Genomic DNA, 19,001 nt, shown 5'->3' with positions numbered 1-19,001 from the left:
AAACTGGACCCGGGTCCCCAGGAGGCCATATTCGGGGTGTCGGACCAGCCAGGGTTGGAAACGGGAGCGGAGGCAGATATCATAGCCTTCGCCTCGTTGATCGCCCGAAGGCGGATCCTGCTGGGATGGAGAGCAGCCTCTCCACCCAGTGCCCTGGTGTGGCGGGGGGACCTGTTGGAATACTTGACCCTTGAGAAGGTTAAGTTCGAACTGAGGGGAAGCTCGGAGGGGTTCTACAAGTCATGGGCACTATTTATTATGCACTTTCAAGAACTGGATAACATCGAACATTAGTTGGGGGGGTGGGTGGGGGGATGGGGGGGGAGGGGGGCTGTGTAGATTAAGGGTGACTACGGGTAATCCCGGATTCCTTTTGTCATTTGTTTATGTAAACACGCGGGCTGATGTTTGGGGGTTGGTGGGCGGATGGGATCGTTGTTATTATGGGGATTGACATATCTTGCTGATTATTGTTTATTGTTGATGGGTGTAAATGTGGGAGAAAATGTGAAAAAGGAGAATAAAAATATTTTTTAAAAAACATTGCATTTGCCTTCCTAACTGCCGACTGAACCTGCACATTAACCTTAAGATAATCATGAACAAGGACTCCCCAAGTCCCTTTGTGCTGATTTCCTAAGCATTTCCCCATTTAGAAAATAGTTTGTGCCTCCATTTCTCTTCCAAAGTGCATAACCTCACACTTTTCCATTGTTTTCCATCTGCCACTCTCCTAGCCTGTCCAAATCCTTCTGCAGCCCCCTTGCTTTCTCAATACTACCTGTCCCTCAACAGATCTTTGTATCATCTGAAAACTTAGCAACAGGGCCTTCAGTTCCTTCTTTCAGATCATTAATGTATATTGTGAAAAGTTGTGGACCCAGCACAGACCCGAGGCACACCACTAGTCACCGGCTGCCATCCTGAAAAAGATCCCTTTGTCCCCACTCTCTGCCTTCTGCCAGTCAGCCAATCCTATATCCATGCCAGGATCTTACCTTTAACACCATGGGCTCTTAACTTATTTAACAGTCTCCTATGCGGCACCTTGCAAAGGCCTTCTGGAAATCTAAATAAATCACATCCACTGGTTCTCCTTTGTCTAACTTCCTTGTTACTTCCTCAAAGAACTCTTAACAGATTTGTCAAACATGATCTTCCCTTGACGAAGCCGTGCAGATTCAGTCCTATTTTATCATGCACTTCCAAGTACACCGCAATTTCATTTTTAATAATGGACTCCAAAATTATGTCGACCTATGAGCCTTGGAGTTCAATGTTTGGGGGCAATGCTTCCAAAGGGTTAAAAATTGGGCACCAATCAGTGACATTCTATGCATTGCACTGTTGACTTAATTAGCACAATTGACCAAAGGTGAAGGATCAGGCAACTGGCTTCCCCTTCTCGCAGGCTTGGTACACCTGATTCATTTGAAGACTGCAATTAGCATGTCAACCTCATTACCCCAGCTCACGGAGGCTGCGGATAATCAAGCCTTCTAAATGGAACAGCCAGTCACCAGACATCCCTGACAGCCTGGTCTCCATAACCAGTGGACATGAACCTCCACACAGGCTTCATAGTGCTGCCTGAATGTGGGGCTTCATTCTTATGGGTGGCATGTAGCACTGTTGCTTCACAGTTCCAGGGTCCCAGGTTCAATTCCTGGTTTGGGTCACTGTCTGTGCATAGTCTGCACATTCTCCCCGTGTCTGCATCGGTTTCCTCCGGGTGCTCCGGTTTCCTCCCACAAGTCCCGAAAGACGTGCTATTAGGTAATTTGGACATTCTGAATTCTCCCTCTGTGTACCCGAACAGGCGGCGGAATGTGGTGACTAGGGGCTTTTCACAGTAACATCATTGCAGTGTTAATGTAAGCCTACTTAATAAAGATTATTATTATTACTATAGTCATCCTCCCCCTGTGGGAGGCTGGAAACCACCCCTTCTGAAAGTCGCCCATTCTACCCATGCAGCTTGGTATCTTATGGAACCCCACCCATGAACATCGCAGTCTCCCCCAGTGCTGACCCTATGGATTTACCTGCTCCGACCAGTTTCCAGCTGTCACTCTGGAAGATCAATCCCTTGGCAGTTATATCGTCTCAAGCACAGCAAGGAGGACAGGGGGAGCGCGCTACCTGGAAACCAGATGCTAGACTCCTTGAAACCTAGAGGCTCACAGCCAGGAAGGACTGCTAAGGCCTGCAAGTAACTCCACCCCCAAGATGCTGAGACTGATCTGCACCACGCTCCTCCCCTCTGCCCTCTCCAGCCGAAGTTGAACTTATCGATATCCCCCATGTCCTCACCGCCGCCCCCTCTGTGACCCTGGATGGTAACGGTGACCAGAGCATTCACCTCCGATATTCCCTTCCGAGGTGAGGTCACCAGTTTCTCGTTTTTATTCGGCTGCTGTAATCGCGCTGGTGTGACTGATGAATATTCAGGCATGGGAAGTCCTGGAGGGAGGGCTTGCTGATGATCTAATAATGTATTAAAATGAAGTTCCCGATCTTCCAAAGAATAGTACAGCACAGGAACAGGCTCTTCGGCCCTCCAAGGCTGTGCCGAATATGATGCCTGTCGAAACTAAAATCTTATGCACTTCCGGTCCGTATCCCTCTATTCCCATCCTATGCATGGATGGGATTTTCCGTCCAACCGCACCATTTTCTGGGATCCTCCATCCCGGCAGCTGCCCAAAGGGGTTTCCCCTTGTGGGCACCTCACGTCGTCGGGAAATCTGTGGTCATGATTGCGCGGCTGGCTAAGCAGAGTATCCCACCGGTGGAGAACCCCGCCCCAGTATTTGAAAGATGCCTCTTAAGTGTCACTGTCGTACCTACTTCCACCACCTCCCCGGAAGCAAGTTCCAGGCACTCACCATCCTCTGTGTAAAAAGGTTCCCTTGCACATTTCCTCTAAATTTTGCCCCCCACACCATAAACCTATGTCCCCATGTAATTGACTTTTCCGCCCTGGGAAAACACTTCTGACTATCCATTCTGTCCATGCCATTCATAATCTTGTAGACTTCTATCAACCTCGGTCATTCAAGTGAAAACAATCCAAGTTTAACCAACCCCTTCTCACAGCTAATACTCTCCAGACCAGGCAACATAGAACATACAGTGCAGAAGGAGGCCATTCGGCCCATCGAGTCTGCACAGACCCACGTAAGCCCTCACTTCCACCCTATCCCTAACCCAATAATCCCTCCTAATTGTTTTGGACACTAAGGGCAATTTATCGTGGCCAATCCACCTAACCTGCACATTTTTGGACTGTGGGAGGAAACCGGAGCACCCAGAGGAAACCCACGCAGACACGGGGAGAACGTGCAGGCTTCGCACAGACAGTAACCCAGCAGGGAATCGAACCTGGGACCCTGACCCTGCCCTTGTAAACATCCTGGTAAACCTCTTCTGTACCCTTTCCAGAGCCTCCACTGGTAGGGTGGTGACCAGAATTGTATGCAATATTCCAAGTGTGGTCTAACTAAGGTTCTGTACAGCTGCAGCAAGTCTTGCCAATTTCTCACCAGGCTTTCCGCGAAGAAGCTGGAAAATCAATAATCGCAACCTCGCCAGAGAGAATCACCTTTTCCGATTCTCACTGAATTTTCAACCCGTGTTGCCATTCTCACTGCCAACGAGAACAAGCCCAAAATCACCCACAGACTCTGCTTCAAAAATAGTGTAATTAATTTACATTCCTTTGGATGTGCTGAGGAAATTATAATCTTCTCATAAACAATGTAATTTCTTTCACTATGCTAATCAGTGACTATTTACAATCCCAATGATTTATCCATGACACATAATTCAAAATGAAAATATCAAATAAAATCTCACGGCTGGGTCTGACCCGGTACATGGCGTGGCCGGTGAATCTTGCGAGAAGCCTCTGACGAGATTTATCCAGCTCACTACGCCTTGCGAGAACGAATGGTGCTCATGAGAAGTTGCGATCTGGACCTCGCTCACGGGCAGGACCCAAATTTGCATATTAAAGTGTGCAGTTAGGAACACTTTGATATTGACCCACCTGCTCTAATCAACCCCCAGGATCGAATCCCCTCTCTGAGGAGACCCCAGCCAGGTGCCGTTTGGTCTCCACAAACAGGGACCAGGTGGAACGGCACTTGGGAGGGCATCTTCCAGGTGATCAGAAGCCCCTGGGTGGTTAGCCTCTGGGCAGGGTGGCATCCTGGCACTGCCGTTGTCACCTGGGAACATTGGCAGTGCCAGGGTGCCCAGGTGGTACAGCCAGGCTGGCAAGGGCACTGTCAAGAGTGCCAGTCTGGCAGTGCCAGGGTGTCCAGGTGGCACAGCCAGGCTGGCAGGGGCACTGTCAGAGTGCCAGTCTGGCAGTGCCAGGGTGTCCAGGTGGCACAGCCAGGCTGGCAGGGGCACTGTCAGAGTGCCAGTCTGGCAGTGCCAGGGTGTCCAGGTGGCACAGCCAGGCTGGCAGGGGCACTGTCAAGAGTGCCAGTCTGGCAGTGCCAAGGTGGCATTTTGCCCACGTCGGGGATCGGGGCTGATGTGCCTTGCCATTATGAAGTGGGGTGAGGGGGTTCGAGTATCTCCCAACAGGTAAGTTGGGGCATTGGGGGGTCATGTTGTGGGATGGAAAGATCAGGGAACCACTGGTGAGTGGAGCTCCTCAGTGCAGGAAATGAAGGTGAAAATGAAAATCGCTTATTGTCACGAGTAGGCTTCAATGAAGTTACTGTGAAAAGCCCCTAGTCGCCACATTCCGGCGCCTGTTCGGGTACGGGAATCGAATCGTGCTGCTGGCCTGCCTTGGTCTGCTTTAAAAGCCAGCGATTTATCCCAGTGTGCTAAACCAGCCCACTGGTAAGTGTGGCCTCACCAGGGTGTTCCCCACCGAGGCCCCGGGAACATCGGGCTAAACCCGCCCACAACACCACTCTGATTTTTTTATTGTTAAATCACACCCATCAAATTTAATCTCATGTATTTTGTAAAAAAAAAGATTTAATTTAAATAATCAGTGGTTCAAAATCAGTGTGTCATCATTGCCAAATAAATTTAAAAATGAAGTCATGAGCTTGTTTGTGTTCAAAATTTAAATCTGACATTTATTTTGTTATTGTAGATTATGACAGAAAATTACAATTTCAGTGTGAGTTTGTGTATGAGTTCCATGTAAACACCAAATGTCATTGCAAACAATAACTTACAAGTCACATACTTCCTTTCGCGATTTGTTCATTTGTATAGCTACAAATCATTACAACACAAATGTAACAATGGAGAACATTGTTTACCTGGGTATTTCTTTAGACAAAACATAACAGCTGAGCTAGCTTCTAGAGACAATTCATACTGTTGAATTTGACCATTGGAATTTTTCCAAAGTGCTTCAAGCATCTTTTAATCTCTACAGATGCTACGCGACATTAACCTTCATTACATGAATACTGCTGTAATTTTGATCTATTACGGGTCAGCAGAATAAAAGCAAAGAGCTCGCTTGATTACAATACCAGACATCCTAAGTTGTTTTTCACAGTTATTACATTTTTTATGTAGAAGTGGCTATTTGTTAGTAGTCAATTTTCTATAAAATATATATTATACAACTATTTTAAGAACTACTTGCCTTGACATCCAAAGATGCAATTCACTGCTTGCAATTTGAATATAAGGCAGATTTCTGATGAAGTGCTTGTTTAATTTTACCCACTTACTTTATTACTGTATCCAATTAAACAAGCATTTGGCAGATGCTTTTAACTCTGGAACAAGGGCTTGTGTTTGAACATCTTTCTACATTGATAAAGAACACAGGAAATAAAGATTTTGTGGGAGAACATTGTTAAACATATCCATACAGATGTTTGTGCTACCCTGCAAGTAGTTTTGAAGGAGGAAAGAAAATAGGTAAATATGTCACCTATATTATATCATAATACAGGAAAATGTTTGAAAAATAACTGATTGTAACGTATGGTGGCTAATGGGTTAGTTAAAAAAATTAAATCGTCATGGATCAATGACATAAAATAATTGTTACAATTCAATTTGTACACTTGGGTGAGGCAGTGGTGTAGTGGTAGTGTCACTGGACTAGTAAACCAGAGCCCCGGAGTAATGCCCTGGGAGCCAGGTTCAAATCCCACCACTGCAGATGGTGAAGTTTGAATTCAACAAAAATCTGGAATTCAAAAGTATAATGATGATCATGAAACCATTGTCAATTGCTGTAAAAATCCATCTGGTTCACTAATTTAGGAAAGGAAATCTGCCATCCTTACCTGGTCAGGTCTGGCCTACATGTGACTCCAGACTCTTAACTGTCCCCTCAAACTGTCCCCTCAATGGGCAATAAATGCTGGCACAGCCTGCGATGTCCACATCCCATGAATGAATTTTAAAAACTTATATTTACAGCTTTCAATTTGATCTTTTGCCCAAGATTTGCCAACCTGCATTTATTACCAGTTGATATATCTGTAAAGAAGTAGAAATGCTAGTGTTGTCCAGCAACTACAAATTAATTATGGAGCTACAGAAAGGTAAATAGCAGTAATGAATGCAGCTAAAGGCAGATTTGGGATGAATTGTGTAAATGCTATCATGGTCAACTTTTCCCAGGTTAGATCACAGGATCCTTGTCACACAGATGGCAGTTATACTGAAGCTTTTCTTGCACTAGTTTGAAATTCAGTGATAATTATGGAGATTATTCCACAAATAAAATTGTCAGAAACTTCAAAGATCACGTTTTCTCAAAATCTCTACAAATAACCACAAAAAGTTTTTTTTTTTAGCTAAATTCCATTCAGTCTGACCCTCACCCACCAGGCATTCTGATTTTCCCTCTCTATGTCCCTGAGGCACCTGTTTTGAGGAGTCATTACTGTGACACAGCTGAGATTGCTAACTCGCCAATAAAGAAGCCCATGGCCATGATCTACCTGAATGCGAAGAGTCCCATAATGAGCACGTTTAGCCAGGCATTTCCCGGCACTCGGAGTGCTGAGAAACCCCATGCTATCGAACGGATTCTGTTTCTATTCAGGTAGATTTGGGGCCTCAGCGGGGAACTCCCCGACGAGCCTGCACTTATTCCTTTCTCTGCACTGAGGAACACCGCTCACCTTGGCAGTACCAGGCTGGCATCCAGGTGCCCCCAGCACCTGGGAGACCCCGTGTGCCGTTCTGTCTAGTCCCCGTTTGTGGAGACCAGCACCAAACTGTGCTTGCCCGGGTCTCCAAGGCGAAGGGGTTAGATCCCAAAGCCTTGGTTAGATCATGGGAGCACCTTGCTCTGATATGCCGCTAAAAAGTGATCTGCCCATCCGTGTTAGATCTCACGAGGCGTGGTGTGCCGGGTAGCTCCCGGAAGAGGGTTTAATTTAAGTAGTTCTAAGATTTAAAATGTAAATTTCAATTCAGCTGATCAAAAGTTTACTTTAACTGCATCTTGTTTAACTTACTGAGAGGTGCAAATTAAAAATAAACAATTCCATAAAAGCTTTTTGAAACTAAATTAATTGATGTTTGTGGCCATGTGGCTGATGGATTTGAAATTGAGCACAAATAGACTGGAAGTTTAAATAAGTGCCTATTGGTATCATCGGCATAAACCGATCTATGAATTTCCAAGATTGATTTCTTTAAACTTATATATTTCACATTTATGAGACGATCGTTTATGGTCGACTCCTATATCTTACGTTCTAATATCTACATTTAGACTACTGTATACGCAAAGTGGAATATTGTCAATACAAAATATTTTTAAGTAAAAAACTTAAAGTTCACAGTACAGCAGTTTTATGTTAGTTCATCAATGCATTAGCAGCTGGTTAAATGGGTGAAGATAAAGACAATTAAAGTGATACAAAATGCATTTAATCCACATATATTATTTAGTACTACAATAAACTGGGCCAAGTCTTTTAGTGCCTTTTTGGTCTTGAAAATATTGGACGGGATTCTCCAATAATGGGATTATGTCCCCACGCCCGCCAGAAAATGGGCGCGAATCACTCTGGACTTTTTTTCTAGAAAGTCCGGTGTGATTCTCCATTTTTAAGGGGGCTAGCAGGGCCTCGGAGTGCTCCATGCAGCTCCGGCTGTCGATATAGGGCCCTGCACGTCCGGCCACTGGTGCGCGCATGCGCGCGGCGGCCGCCTGCGGCACCGGCCTCGCACAAATGGCGGACCCACACAGGGGGCCGGCGCCAAAGAAGTAGCCCCCCCCCCCAACAGATCGCGCGCGCCCGCCGATCGGTGGCCCCCCATCGCGGGCCTGGCCGTCGTGGAGGTCCGCCCTGGTGACAAATCCCCCTGCCCCCACCAGGGTGGCCACGGCAGCCACGACTCCGAGCTCCCGCGTGGAACCATACGTGAACCACGCTGGCAGGAACTCAGCCGGTCGTCCGCGGAGAATCGCCGCGGGGGCCTCATTCAACGGCCCCCAACCGGCGCCGCGTGGACCACGCGCGCGCGACTGGTGGCGATTCTCCAGTTGCCGGAGAATCACGCGAAGGCGTCGCAGGTTCGAGGCCCCATTCTCCGCCTCCGCGCCAGACACGATTGTGGCATGGAGACGCAGAGAATCCCAGTCCTGAAGTTTATCCACAAGAATTGCTCACTCACAGATTTTTTTCTCCAATAGGTCACCTTCTCTCGAAGCTGATGACTGTCACTGATATGGACACCAGAATCCGTCTGGTACCTCGCTCAAGCGACCATTCTACACTTGAGCCTCAATGGTGACCTTTGGTAGTTCAGGATCAAGGCTCTCTACTTCAATTAGAGGGACAATTATCAGAAACACCAACCCTGGGGATACTGAGGCAAACTAACTACCTAACTTATTATTGACTTGATGAGGAACTGAAACTGGAAACTTGTTCTGAATACATCAGTACCACAGCAAGAGATCTTGTGGCACAGTCGCACTGCCCTACCTCAGGACCATGAAGCTCCAGGTTCAAGTCCAAAGCCAGGATGCGCTGGCCATGGAAAAAGCATTCCTAACTTGGCTCCAAGGGGTAATAATCAGCTTGGAAATCCTTCCCCCACCATTCCCCAAAGGGAAAAAAACAGCTAATGAAAAGCTAATAAAAATATACTACAGTGCATTTACCAATGAGTTATTATTTTCTTTTATAATGAACAGAAGCTATTTGTAAAAGCTCAAAATCAGGGCCAGAATTCTCTGGTCCAATCAGCAGCGTACCCCTGCCTGCAGGTTTCCCGCCGGGGGTGGGGGTTGGCGTCAATGGGAATTCCCATTGACAGTGACGGGAGCAGAGAATCCCGCCACCAGTGAACGGTGCGACGCCTCCCACTGTCGAGAAGCTCACGGTGGGAGGCTGGAGAATCCTGCCCCAGGATTTTCTGTGGAAAACTAATTTTATTCTATAACGTATTGCAAAAACACTACTTGCAAAGAAAAATTCCGCAACAGCCATTTTAAATTCCTTAATTGCTGGAAACTGCCCCCCAAGTGACAGGGGGGCAGCTGCATCCATTTGATGAAACTGCAAAACAACATGAAGAACAAAGGTATTAAAGCAAAGGTGCAGCACAGATTTACTAGGACAGGGGTCAGCAACCAATGGCATGTGTGCCAAAGGTTGTACACAAGAAGATTTTCAGTGGGACGCGAGGCCAGATGGTTGGTGTTGGGGAAAGGCTGGAGGAATGGTTAAAGGAGGTAGTTGCTATCGTCGGCAGACAAAACTTAGAGTGAATAAATAAACACGGGGCACATCACTTCTGAAAGGTTGCTGACCCCTTGCACTAAGATTTACGATGAGAGGATAGAGAAGTTAGGATTTCTTTTATGCAGCTGTGTTGAGGAGGTCTTCAAGATTATAAAGGGATAAATCGTGTTACGTTGTTTCCGTGAGTCACTGAGATGGTTATGAGAGGGTAGAAATTAAAGATGGTCACAAAACAAATGCCAATGAAGGTTACAAGAGGTTATTATCTTTAAAAGGCTATATTCCTTCTCGCTCACACACTATTATTGAAGATGGATCTACAAGTATTTCTTAAATGAAATTAGTTGGTTGTTTGAAAAAGAGGAACATTAAACAGAATAGACAGAGATCAGTTCGGATTTGACCAGATGGTTTATGCAATGAAAACAGAGGCACAGACTTTATGAGCCAAATGAGCTGGCTCTATGCTGTTTCATTCTGCGATTCTATGTAGAAAGATGTACATTTCACAAGGTATTGCATATCCGGCATTATTCCTTTGAGCAATATTTGCATAGCTCTTCCAAATGAAAAATACATCAAGCTTAAAATATTTTAATTAATTCAGAAACAGCAGAGCGAATTTTTATGACGCCCCCCAACATATTTAGAAACTGGGGGGAGGGAGCACACAAAATAAAGTGGCTGGCCAGCCCACCTCCTGCCCGCCCATCCCCAAGCTCTCCCCGAATTTACAAGGCGGGGTCTTAAGGACACAATACGTTGGGTGGGGGATGGCAGAAGGAAGGTGCCAGCCTGCAATTTGCTAAAGGGGGTGACCTCTTTTGGGGGTCTCCTGTGCCCATAGGGGCAACCTCCCCTAAGATAGTACCTCCACGCTGTTCCTCGCTCCTGGCCTGATCCCCAGACCCCTTCCCAACTTATCGGGTCCCCGATCTTTCCCTGAACAAAGTCCTTCAACTTATCTTGAAGTCCAGTTGCCATCTTCTGTTTTACAGAACTTCCTGTAGTAACACCACTACTTTGTTCTGGCACTGCTAGGGCTGCTCAACTGCCGAACTGATTGGCTAGTAGTTCTTGAGGGCAGGACCCACTATGCTGAAGGTGTGCACGTCCCACTCTCACCTTGCCAAGGCAACGCCCCGGTGCATTATTGCAGTGGGGCAACCATTTTAAACTTGGCAAGATGTCAACTAACGTCTTGACTGGTGGGGTTTGGGAGGTGGGGGGGGGAGTAGCAAGGAATGAGTGGAGATGTATTTTATGGCTAAATATTTAACTTAGACAATATCAATCATTAAATTTGCAATGAAAATATTTATAGAACACACACACATATACTTTGAATGGCAGTATGTGTGCAAAGGGTCAATACTACGCTAATGAACATTTGCATGAATTTTCCTGAAGAAATACGAGGTGAAAGATATTGGAGTATTTGTTGTGACTGTACACCGTGACTCTTGAATTTAGTTCAGTCAAAGACAGCTCCTTAATCAGGTTAATTAATCTAATTCCTGACCAAAAATATGTTACGTGGGTATATTTATGCCCAACCATGGCAATTGGTCCATCAATGACCTTCCTTCCATCATAAGGTCAGAAGTGGAGGTGTTTTCTGGTGACTGCATGGTGTGCAGTGCCATTCCTGACTCCTCAGAACTGAAACAGTCCATGCCCAAATGCTGCAAGACCTGGACAATATCCAGGCTTGGGCTGACAAGTGGGAAATAACATACGCACAATACAAGTGCCAGGCAATGACCATCTCCAACCAGAGACAATCTAACTATCTTCCCTTGATATTCAATGGTGCCACCATCACTGAATCCCCATAATCAACATCCTGGTGGTTGGTTAGCACTGACCAGAAAATGAACTGGACCAGCCATATAAATACTGTGGCTACAAGAGCAGATCAAAGGCTAGGAATCCTGTGGTAACTCACTTCCTGACTCCCCAGAGCATGTCCACAATATACAAAGCACAAGTCAGGAGTGAGAAGGAATATTCTTCACTTGCCTGAATAAGTACAGGTCCAACAACATTCAAGAAGCTCGACACCATCCAGGACAAAGCTGCCTATTTGATTGGCACTCCATCTAAACATTCACTCCCTCCGCCACCAATGCATAATAGCAGCCATGTGTATCATCTACAAGATGCACTCCAGAAACTCACCTAAACTCCTGAGACAGTACCTTCCAATCCACAACCTCGACCATCTAAAAGGACAAGGGAAGCAGATACATGAGAAAAACCACCACCTGGAAGTTCACCTCCAAGACACTCACCATTCTGGCTTGGAACTGTATCACCATTCCTTTATTATCACTGTGCCAAAATCGTGGAACCCGTTCCCCATCAGAACTGTGGGTGTACCTACACCACGGGCTACAGTGGTTCAAGAAGGCATCTCACCAACACCTTCTCAAGGGCAATCAGGGATGGGCAATAAATGCCAATGAGGCCCACATCCCTTGAACGAATAAAACATTTCAAGCATCTTCATTATCATCTCAGGTTAGAAGAGCTAGGACTCCAGATTGTAGAGAAGTGTAGACCTGGCAGTAGTTTCATTGATGTTTATAAGGTGATGAAAGGAGTTTGATTGTCCTTGAACAGACAGTTTGTTCTAATTAAACCGGTTATGGAGGACTAGGTGTCTCGAACTTAAGTTGTACAAGGTCAGATCTAGGTTAGATCTCGGAAAGTGTTTCTTTTCCCTGAGAATAGTGGACCCCTGCCATCTTGTGCAGTGAACACGGATTCGCTAAATTCCTTCAAACAAGAGCTGAGCCTGGGTGGAGGTGATCTTGGACAAAAGGTAGGTACTGCATAAGGACCTGAGAGATCTCCTGGACTAGGTTTGATAGCCTGAGGAGTTGGGGAGCGGGAGTGCGATTGTCAATAGTCAGAGGTGAATTTCCCAGGCTTTTTCCTTCGAATTGGCCTGGGATTTTTCTGATTTTTTTCTTCCCCTTTCAAGAGAGCCATGTTGTGCAAACTCCAAATATATATTATATATATAGATAAACGACAAGGCAATACAATTTTTTGAATACTGGATGGACTATCTCTGGTTTGTCAGTGTTCGATTTTTATTTCCCCACTTCCCACCAATTTTCTACCATGTGTGTTCAGCTTCACCTGGGCATTATTACCACTTTGTTTGGAAAGGTGGAAAAATCTTCACGAACTGCATTAACAACAAACAATGTGAAGGTCACCTATTGGTTGATTGTTGCACTTGTATGACACAGGGAAGCCACCCTGTCTGATTATTCCAAACAACATAACCACGACTGGAGCTCACTCCCAGATGAGAAATACAACTGCAAATGTCTATCAAGGTCTGGTTCAAGATCTGCTCACCTATTAGCATTGCAGCTGTGAGGCCATTAAGAGGAAAAGTCTTCCTGATATATGTACACTTTAGTTGGAAAGCTATGGTTTTCACTTCATTATTGGTCTATATATTTTCTCTCTTGAGTAATTGTGACTAAATGCTTACTCCCCTGAGGAAACCATTTATCTTGAAACGTCATACATGAGTTCAAGGTCAACTTTTGCAACTTTGCAATTATCCATTTTGAATTAGACAGTATCTGTAAAAAGAATTCACGCAATCTATTTTCCATTTGTATTTCCTCCTCTCCTCTCCACTTTTGAACACATTTACTGAAATTTGTTTCTGCCTCAACCGATTCACTATATTTCACTGTATGGGGCTTGACAGTGAGCAGGCTGGTCAAACCCGATGTTAATCCAGTGTCCAGAAACTGTCCTCACCCACAACAAGGGCAACTGGATTGTGGTAACCCTAGCCAATTTTACCACGCCAAGGTCCCGGCTGAGGTCGGGTAACTCAGCACCAAATAAGGAATCTTTCTGGTTCTTGTATGGCTCAGGCAGTCAATGGAAAACTTTGCAAGGCGCTGAGGGATAGGCAAATTTCACAGGGTAACTAGGTATCTGAAAATAAAGAAAGGGGAAACCCGACATTTGGAATATTACTTTCCTCTCAACATTTCAGAGAAATAATTGAAAATTTTCATTTTGTTACGATATGTGTTTGTCACAAACTCCATATTCCTCAAAGAATCAATCTGGTAAACTAAATTTTACTTTGGTAAAGCCATCTGTTGGTGTTAAGAATTAATATTTGATATTCTCCGAAGGCAGAATCCAAGCTCAACTTCATTTCTCAGCTGTTTACAGAATGAGTCCGTACCTGTGGAACATTCCAGAGTACAATTTTGAAACAAGTCCTCAACTTATATATGAACAGATTTTTAAAAATAAAAGCAGTATTTACATACAATGGCTTCACAACAGAAACAAAATGCTATGCATTACAAAAATGTACAGTAGAATATTTTTGTTCATATTAAAATGTATTTAAAAAGCTAATATATGCATAATTTAACAATGGAAAATGTAAAGAAAAGTGCATGCCAATTGTGACTTAATCAGTTCCTGTTCTCTTCCTTTATTTTAAGTGAATTACAAATGCACGTTTGAAGGCAGTTATAGGATTATTAGAAAGATCACTTTAATGCTTTTCTTGAATTATCTTATTGCGATATATACCATAAAATTTGTACCTTTAAATATTAAGTATTGTACTTTCTAAAGGTTTTGTTAGTACTTCGGTATCATCCATGGGAATAAATTGGCTTTTGACAACAAGCAGTAATTGTGACTCCATAATCAAGCTACTGTACTGGGCTGGTTTGGGAATTATGTGAGCTTTCATTCGACTCTCCATTATTTTTCTCCTGCATCTCCTGATGACTTTATTTGAATTTCATCTCTGCACTTCCACTTCCTGACTTGGTCAGTCCACATGAGGTACAAGCAGTTTGAATGTTCTTCATGTTCTCCAGCGCCTCATTCTTAGCATTTTTCAGTAAATCTCCCTGGCCCTGTATACGTCAAAGGACCATGGTTACATTGATTCACTAATTTTTTAACATGTTTCCAAATGTGTTCATCTTCCAAATTCACTTTAAGCATGGTCAATAATGTATTTAAAAAACAACCAACTTACCAAAGTGTGTATTGATCACAATTTATAGAATATAAAACACATGAGGAAAAAGGAAGATTGCAGTCATAGCTTGCTTGTTGTCATTTTATAACCAAACAATACTTACAATCATTTAGATGAAAGCTCCTCACTCAACAAGAATCTACTGACTTATATCACCACAAATGTCTTGGCTCAGAGTGCAAGGGAACATATGACTGAGTGTGAAAGAATTCTGAACATTTCTTAATTTTAAAGTCTTTATAACAGTTGCTAAAACAGGAGCTGAAATTCCTATATGAATTATTTTTGTCACTGATTGATTAAAGTGTTTGCACCAATTTCCTGCGTGCTATTAGAATGAAATGAAGTTATTTAAACAGGTTAACAACTTTTTTTAAATTTAGAGTACCCAATTATTTTTTTCCAATTAAGGGGCAATTTAGCGCACCAAACCTGCACATCTTTTTGGGTTGTGGGGGTGAGACCCACGCAGACACGGGGAGAATGGGGATTGGGAACCTGAATTGTAGCTCCAGTATACAGGAGGTTGAGAGTAGTGAGGTCATGAGTAAGGTTTCAAAGTTGGAGGAGTGTACTGGCAGGCAGGAAGATGGTTTGAAGTGTGTCTACTTCAATGCCAGGAGCATCCGGAATAAGGTGGGTGAACCTGCGGCATGAGTTGGTAACTGGGACTTGAATGTTGTGGCCATTTCGGAGACATGGATAGAGCAGGGACAGGAATGGTTGTTGCAGGTGCCGGGGTTTAGATATTTCAGTAAGCTCAGGGAAGGTGGTAAAAGAGGGGGAGGGGTGGCATTGTTAGTCAAGGACAGTATTACGGTGGCAGAAAGGACGTTTTATGAGGACTCGTCGACTGAGGTAGTATGGGCTGAGGTTAGAAACAGGAAAGGAGAGGTCACCCTGTTAGGGGTTTTCTATAGGCCTCCGAAAAGTTCCAGAGATGTAGAGGAAAGGATTGCAAATATGATTCTGGATAGGAGCGAACGTAACAGGGTAGTTGTTATGGGGGACTTTAACTTTCCAAATATTGACTGGAAATGCTATAGTTCGAGTACTTTAGATGGGTCCGTTTTTGTCCAATGTGTGCAGGAGGGTTTCCTGACACAGTATGTAGATAGGCCAACGAGAGGCGAAGCCATATTGGATTTGATACTGGATAATGAACCAGGACAGGTGTTAGATTTGGAGGTAGGTGAGCACTTTGGTGATAGTGACCACAATTCGATTACGTTTACTTTAGTGATGGAAAGGGATAGGTATATACCGCAGGGCAAGAGTTATATCTGGGGGAAAGGTAATTATGATGCGATGAGGCAAGACTTAGGATTCATCGGATTTAGAGGAAAACTGCAGGGGATGGGCACAATGGAAATGTGGAGCTTGTTCAAGGAACAGCTACTGCGTGTTCTTGATAAGAATGGGCCTGTCAGGCAGGGAGGAAGTGGTCGAGCGAGGGAGCCGTGGTTTATTGAAGCAGTTGAAACACTTGTCAAGAGGAAGAAGGAGGCTTATGTAAAGATGAGACGTGAAGGTTCAGTTAGGGCGCTCGAGAGTTACAGGTTAGCTAGGAAGGACATAAAGAGAGAGCTAAGACGAGCCAGGAGGGGACATGAGAAGTCTTTGGCAGGTAGGATCAAGGATAACCCTAAAGCTTTCTATAGATATGTCAGAAATAAAAGAATGACTAGGGTAAGAGTAGGGCCAGCCAAGGACAGTAGTGGGAAGTTGTGCGTGGAGTCCAAGGAGATAGGAGAGGTGCTAAATGAATATTTTTCGTCAGTATTCACACAGGAAAAAGACAATGTTATCGAGGAGAATACTGAGATACAGGCTACTAGACTAGAAGGGCTTGACATTCATAAGGAGGAGGAGTTAGCAATTCTGGAAAGTGTGAAAATAGATAAGTCCCCTGGGCCGGATGGGATTTATCCTAGGATTCTTTGGGAAGCTAGGGAGGAGATTACTGAGCCTTTGGCTTTGATCTTTAAGTCATCTTTGTCTACAGGAATAGTGCCAGAAGACTGGAGGATAGCAAATGTTGTCCCCTTGTTCAAGAAGTGAAGTAGATACAACCCCAGTAACTATAGACGAGTGAGCCTTACTTCTGTTGTGGGCAAAGTCTTGGAAAGGTTTATCAGAGATAGGATGTATAATCATCTGGAAAGGAATAATTTGATTAGAGATAGTCAACACGGTTTTGTGAAGGGTTGGTCGTGCCTCACAAACCTTCTTGAGTTCTTTGAGAAGGTGACCAAACAGGTGGATGAGGGTAAAGCAGTTGATGCGGTGTATATGGATTTCTGTAAAGCGTTTGATAAGGTTCCGCAAGGTAGGCTATTGCAGAAAATACGGAGGCAAGGCATTTGATAGGGTGGAGTGGGAGTATTTATGGGAAGTGTTAAGGAGGTTTGGGTTTGGGAACGGGTTTATTAGCTGGGTTAGACTTCTTTATGGGGCTCCAACGGCAAGCGTAGTTACAGGTCGACATAGATCGGAGTATTTCCGACTATATAGGGGAACAAGACAGGGATGCCCGCTGTCTCCATTGTTGTTCGCGTTGGCAATTGAACCTCTGGCCATGGCGTTGAGAGACTCCAGGAAATGGAGAGGGGTGATTAGAGGGGGAGAAGAACACCGAGTCTCGTTATATGCGGATGACCTATTGTTATACGTGTCGGACCCAGCGGGGGGAATGATAGAGGTTATGCGAATTTTGAGGGGGTTCGGGGATTTCTCGGGGTATAGGCTAAACATGGGAAAGAGTGAATTATTTGTGATACATCCAGGGGACCAGAGTAGAGAGATAGAAGGCTTGCCTCTAAGGAAAGTGGAAAGAAACTTCCGATACCTGGGGATTCAGATCGCTAGGAGCTGGGGAACCTTGCACAGACTTAATCTGACACGGTTGGTAGAACAAATGGAGGAGGACTTCAAGAGGTGGGACATGCAGCCTCTATCGCTGGCGGGCAGGGTGCAAGCAATTAAGATGATGGTCCTCCCGAGGTTCTTATTTGTATTTCAATGTCTCCCTATACTAATCACTAAGACCTTTTTTAATAAAATAGACAGGAGCATCACGAGCTTCGTGTGGGCAGGGAAAGTTCCGAGAGTAAGGAGGGGGTTCCTTCAGCGTAGTAGGGACAGAGGAGGATTGGCACTACCGAACTTGGGCGATTACTATTGGGCCGCCAATGTGGCAATGATACGTAAATGGATGATGGAGGGTGAGGGAGCGGCGTGGGAAAGACTGGAGAGAAAGTCCTGTAAAGGGACGAGTTTAGAGGCGCTGGTGACGGCGCCGCTACCGATCTCACCTAAAAAGTTTACCACTAACCCGGTGGTGGCGGCAACATTGAATATCTGGGGACAGTGGAGGCGACAGAGAGGGGTGCGGGGAGCCCTGGTGGGGTCCCCAATCAGGAACAACCATAGGTTCGCCCCAGGAAGAATGGATGGAGGATTTCAGAGCTGGTTCCAGTTGGGAATTAGGAGGGTGGGAGATTTATTTATAGATGGGACTTTTGCGAGCTTGGGAGCATTGGAGGAAAAGTATAAGTTGCCCCGGGGAAATTTCTTGAGATATATGCAGGTGAGGGCATTTACTAGACAACAGGTGAGGGAATTTCCATTGCTCCCGACACAGGGGATACAGGACAGGGTGCTTTCAGGGGTGTGGGTCGGAGAGGGCAAGGTGTCAGAGATTTACCGAGAGATGAGGGAAGAGGGGGAGGAGTCGGTGGGCGAACTAAAAGGAAAGTGGGAAGAAGAACTAGGGGAGGAGATAGAGGAGGGTATGTGGGCTGATGCCCTAAGCAGGGTAAATTCCTCTTCCTCATGCGCCAGGCTTAGCCTGATTCAATTTAAGGTGCTACATAGAGCACACATAACGGGAGCAAGATTGAGCAGGTTCTTTGGAGTGGAGGACAAATGTGGGAGGTGTGGCGGGAGCCCGGCAAACCACGCACATATGTTTTGGGCATGCCCGGCACTGGAAGGGTATTGGAAGGGAGTGACGGGAGTGATTTCGCGGGTGGTGAAGGCCCGGGTCAAACCAGGCTGGGGGTTAGCTCTATTTGGAGTTGCGGAAGAGCCGGGAGTGCAGGAGGCGAAAGAGGCCGACGTTGTGGCCTTTGCGTCCCTAGTAGCCCGGCGCAGGATCCTACTCATGTGGAAGGAGGCGAAACCCCCCGGACTGGAGGCCTGGGTAAATGATATGGCGGGGTTCATTA

At 45.2% G+C, this 19,001-nt stretch overlaps 1 protein-coding gene and 1 long non-coding RNA gene across 4 annotated transcripts in view; one reads left to right on the top strand and one right to left on the bottom strand.

Annotated features, from left to right (window-relative positions):
• Positions 1–9,136, top strand: part of LOC140393032 (uncharacterized) — a 63,180-nt gene extending 54,044 nt beyond the window's left edge. The window contains exon 3 of the long non-coding RNA XR_011935470.1: positions 8,660–9,136. This is a non-coding gene — a long non-coding RNA (uncharacterized lncRNA). The remainder of the gene's footprint in view (positions 1–8,659) is intronic.
• Positions 5,079–19,001, bottom strand: part of plcl1 (phospholipase C like 1) — a 597,498-nt gene continuing 583,575 nt past the window's right edge. For 2 of the 3 annotated variants that reach the window (XM_072478968.1, XM_072478960.1), the window contains exon 6: positions 14,178–14,644. In XM_072478968.1, coding sequence (XP_072335069.1) covers positions 14,516–14,644 — 129 coding nt within the window. In that variant the 3' untranslated portion in view covers positions 14,178–14,515. Of the gene's footprint in view, positions 14,645–19,001 lie in introns of all 3 variants that reach the window. The other variant, XM_072478951.1, reaches the window with a different exon arrangement.

Source organism: Scyliorhinus torazame, chromosome 2 (genome assembly GCF_047496885.1).
Source record: "Scyliorhinus torazame isolate Kashiwa2021f chromosome 2, sScyTor2.1, whole genome shotgun sequence".
Classification (NCBI taxonomy): domain Eukaryota; kingdom Metazoa; phylum Chordata; class Chondrichthyes; order Carcharhiniformes; family Scyliorhinidae; genus Scyliorhinus; species Scyliorhinus torazame.
The sequence above is the reverse complement of the archived record's forward strand: the minus strand, read 5'-3'. Positions and strand labels throughout refer to the sequence as shown.